Source organism: Trachymyrmex cornetzi, unplaced genomic scaffold (genome assembly GCF_001594075.2).
Source record: "Trachymyrmex cornetzi isolate Tcor2-1 unplaced genomic scaffold, Tcor1.1 scaffold1093, whole genome shotgun sequence".
In the NCBI taxonomy this organism is placed as follows: domain Eukaryota; kingdom Metazoa; phylum Arthropoda; class Insecta; order Hymenoptera; family Formicidae; genus Trachymyrmex; species Trachymyrmex cornetzi.
The window spans coordinates 661,322-665,569 of NW_017295646.1; the positions used below are offsets into that span (position 1 = coordinate 661,322).

Genomic DNA, 4,248 nt, shown 5'->3' on the forward strand with positions numbered 1-4,248 from the left:
CAGCCGTAGTGATAGGAAACTGTAATTTACAATTTTCTTTACTAGTTGGGTAGCTACATTTACTACGTCTATGATAGTCACATGAGCAAATGACATGAGGTTCGTTATGGCCGAATTTTTTATATTTTTTATCTTTTTTTTGTTTTATTGTTTTCTCTGCGGCCTCTAATTATACATCTGTCACATTTTAAACGCAGGAAATACTAAATAGTGTATTGCAAAGAGCAGACACATCCCACACTTTTATATTCTACACATAGAAGAATCTAGGTAGTAGTACCTGGGAGCAAAGGACATCCATGGCATACGTAGTGATGCAAAGTAACGAGGTGGGGAGAGGGTCAACCAGTGGATGACGGAGCAGATTGCTCGGAGTCCACGACAGCTGAGAAAGCAAAAGAATTTGGGAGAGTCAGTCGCACGCTGGAAACCTTCGCAAGACGATATACGTCTTCCTTACCCAAGAGGTTAGCTCAGTGCGATGGTTCTAGGTGACGTCGACCACCGATAACCGAAATTGAGACGCGATGGCGACAGGTAAGCGACGCAGCATCCACACGTCGTCCGGGAACCTCGGCTCGTCTAGTTACTCCGGCAGTGGTCCGCGCTCGAGCAGCCGAATGAACTTTCGGCCGAACAACACGCAACAGGAGGACCGCGGTGGTACTCGACCGACCGCAGCACCAAGCTCAATTGGCCTCATCCTGGTCACCATGCTGCTGCACGTCTGCAAGAAGTCCTTACTGTTCGACACCCGGCTCAAGGTGGCCATCTACTGCGGCACGATATTCATCGTCTCCCTGATCGCAGATTTCATCGCGATGCCGCGCACCTATTTTTCCAGATCCGACAATGCCCTGAATCAGTATTTCGTCAAGTGGGGTTGGGGCTGGTTGCTGTCCATAATTGTACCCTGGGTCGTCCTGACAGCGCACATACTGGGTTGTGGCCGTCGACCGTTCCTGCTGAGACACTTGGCCCGCATTATACTTGCCACTTGTGCCTGGTTCATCTGGACAAAGTTGTTCAATTACATTGAGACCAACTATGGCAGATGTCTGGGCACCCGTGATATTCACATGCAGTCCAAGGCAAAGTGTCTGCAGTCAGGTAGATTCTGGAGTGGCCTTGATATATCTGGACATACATTTATTTTAATTTATTCAAGCCTCATCCTTGCTGAAGAAGGTTCCTCCCTGGTAGGATGGGAGGGTATCAAGGATTTGATAATGAAAGAAGAGCACACACGATCTGTGCCAACTGAGACCAGCACTGGCCCGTTGCGTAATCTCTCAGATGGTGATCTGGGGTTCTTGAAGAAGGCTCACCGGGCACTCACGCCGTATCTACGTGGTCTTTTCGTGGCAATGACATTGCAGCAGCTACTGTGGGATATCATGTTAGTGTCAACAATGCTTTACTATCACATCATGATAGAGAAATTCCTGGGTGGCGCAGCTGCAGTCATTACGTGGTACGTTACATATCAATGGTGGTACAAGCTGCCCAGGATTGGCCTGCCAGCACCTGGCGATGGTCTCTTTAAGTACAATGAGATAAAGATTAATCCGGAGATCAACGCCAGGGTGAGACGTAGCACGCTGAATGGCACCAATCAACCAAGGTTTATGGGAATGCCGATCAGAACAATGCAAGAGCCCTCGGAACTGAATTCATCCTTCAGACAAGCGGATCTCGATGCATCTGTTATGAGGGAGTAAAAACGTCTTCAGTGAACGAATCATATTGGTATTCTTGTTTCCTTGATATTCAAAGTGCAGTTTGGCGATCACGCAGCATGGACCACCTTTTACATAGAAACTGAATATTCTGAGAATATCCAAACAGCACTTATAATGCCTTATGATTTATGAAATTTCCATTTCTAGATACTTGAACAATTGAAACGTTGCACCTTGGCGAATATAAAAAAATGTATATACATATAATATTTAAATAAGTAATCTAGAAATATATAGGGCTGTCTTATGTGTTTGGTACAAAGGTCGATTCGAATATAAGAATTATAAAAAATATAATTTCGTCCGAAAAATACATACGAGTGCCTTCCTTCAGTTTTCTATTCGTAAGCAAAGAATTTCAACACCCACGCATACATTGGAATTTGGGCAATCAAGTTCGTTTAAACTTGGAATGATTTTAAGTTTTACTTTGCTTTCAAATTATTTATAATAGAATATTATAGGATAATAAACAGGAGTGTGTGTGCCTGTTTTTTCGGTTCTGGTATGTTGTTAAGAAAAAAAAGACACATTATTTATTTGTATAGAATTCAAAGTCGGTGTCTTTGATAACACTCTTTTGTTTTGTACTTACTGTTTAATAAAGACTGTTGTTAACAAAGCGTCCGTTTTTCTTAAGTTAACAGAGTGTTTACGACATGAAATTAACATAGAGTTTATATGCCATGCTATATTTATACACGGAAGAAAAGTACAAAATATATAGTTCTTATTATGAAATCTTTCTTCCTCATGAGTAGTAAAATCGCTGTATATTTGAGAAAGTATATATTCCCTGTTATTCGTAAAATTATTCTTCCGCATTCTTAAACGAAAGATCGTCTAATATCGCAGGTCACTTATCATCTTTATTGAATGTTTTTAATTTGACAATAATAAAAGAACCATGTTTATGAATTGTGTCGTGAAAAATAATATTTGCTTAAAAAAAACCAACAATTAGTACATCGTGATGTAACAAAACAGATACATAACTTGCAAAATTTATCCTTTTGTTGAACCTCCTTGTCTATTAATGAAAAATAATAGCATATATTTCTCATTGATTACTACTAAATTGTATCAGCAAATTCAACATCTGCTTACTTTGCGGAAAATAACATTAATTTAGCAGCATTGTCTATAATAATTGTAGCAAAATGAATATTGTTGATTTTACCTATGAATACAATTGAATAATTTTCATATTTGGCAACATAGAGATCTTCGATAATCCGCTCTATAGATGTTTAATATGTTGATGTTAGAATAAAAATAAAATACAGAATATATATTTATACAGATACGACAATTTACATAGGTTAATATCACTTCCCAAATCTGCTTTCTGTTTTAGAAAAATTGTAACACATCGCGTGATTATATTTCTTACGCGCATATGTGCTAACGGAATTCAATTAATTATTAACACTGGATAATTAACTATGCATATATCCATTTTCAGATGCAAGATAACTTCCTGTCTTACGCATAATATATTTCTTATGTTTTACATTTTACATAAAAATAATCACTCGAGTGTTATTAAAACAAAATCACGGTGAGACTGTACAATATCAACCATTACGTTTAAGCGTCTATCTAAGAAAAAAGACGTCTAGTGAAGAAATAAAATGTAAATAATAGAATCTACCTCATATTGTAAAAATAAGAACTTATATATACCACCACAATCTAACAGGCCTCACATATTTCGTTATTTCGTGATGGTAATAATGGCAGCTAAATTATACAGTGTACTTAGATAAACATTTAATACATACGTATTTATCCGCACTCACGAACAGAAATTGAATACAAAGATAATTTCGTTAGCAACTGTATACCGATATTGCGTATTTTTCTATTTTTATAAAACTTCAGTTGGAGTTTAGATCGATATAATCATTAAAAATGTATAAGAGAATTTCATAATATCGGTATATATGCAATACCGATATTATATATCGACATTACAATTATATTAAATACATTTTACAAAAAAAAATTACAAAAAAGGAAATAAAGAAGTTCAGAACTTTACAATTAATTACAATTATAATATTCTTTATCTTTCAACAACGAACAAATAATCAGTGAGTTTAGTTGTCATTAATAAGTATGATACACTGTTAAACATCTTTTTCGTAAAATACATATCACAGCGTACTACAAATCTATTTAATTGGACAACGCTAGTTTTTCCGAAAAGTTATTTCTATATCGGTATACATATGTTGTGTCGAAATTTACCCCAATCAATTTCTTTCATTCACATCTATATATGTATTTGTTATACTGTTTTCAATCCCTGTTCATGAAAAGTGCACGCTATCGTTAATCGAGTCGATTTAAACCTTCGACCTTTTACGCGCAATCGCATCTTCCACGGCCTTTAGTTGCTTCAATAATTCCTCGCGTCGTGAGCTCGCTTTCTTAGCGGCTTTAGCTGCCGCTGCGGCCACTTGCGCCTTGTTGTCAATCAACGGCGGTGACTCAATACCCC

General features: G+C 37.3%; 2 protein-coding genes across 6 annotated transcripts in view; one reads left to right on the plus strand and one right to left on the minus strand.

Annotated features, from left to right (window-relative positions):
* Nucleotides 1-19: 19 nt before the first annotated feature.
* Nucleotides 20-3,675, plus strand: Fitm (acyl-coenzyme A diphosphatase Fitm). The gene is made up of 2 exons (XM_018508341.1): nucleotides 20-99; nucleotides 198-3,675. Exon 2 carries the CDS (start codon nucleotides 528-530, stop codon nucleotides 1,719-1,721), a length of 1,194 nt encoding a protein of 397 aa, XP_018363843.1. The 5' UTR covers nucleotides 20-99; nucleotides 198-527; the 3' UTR covers nucleotides 1,722-3,675.
* Nucleotides 3,676-3,853: 178 nt separating this feature from the next.
* LOC108761598 (zinc finger CCCH domain-containing protein 18) overlaps nucleotides 3,854-4,248 on the minus strand; it is a 7,246-nt gene continuing 6,851 nt past the window's right edge. For all 5 annotated transcript variants that reach the window (XM_018508222.1, XM_018508235.1, XM_018508214.1 and 2 more), the window contains one exon: nucleotides 3,854-4,248. This exon ends at the window's right edge or, in 1 of these variants, runs on beyond it. In XM_018508222.1, coding sequence (XP_018363724.1) covers nucleotides 4,225-4,248 — 24 coding nt within the window. In that variant the 3' untranslated portion in view covers nucleotides 3,854-4,224.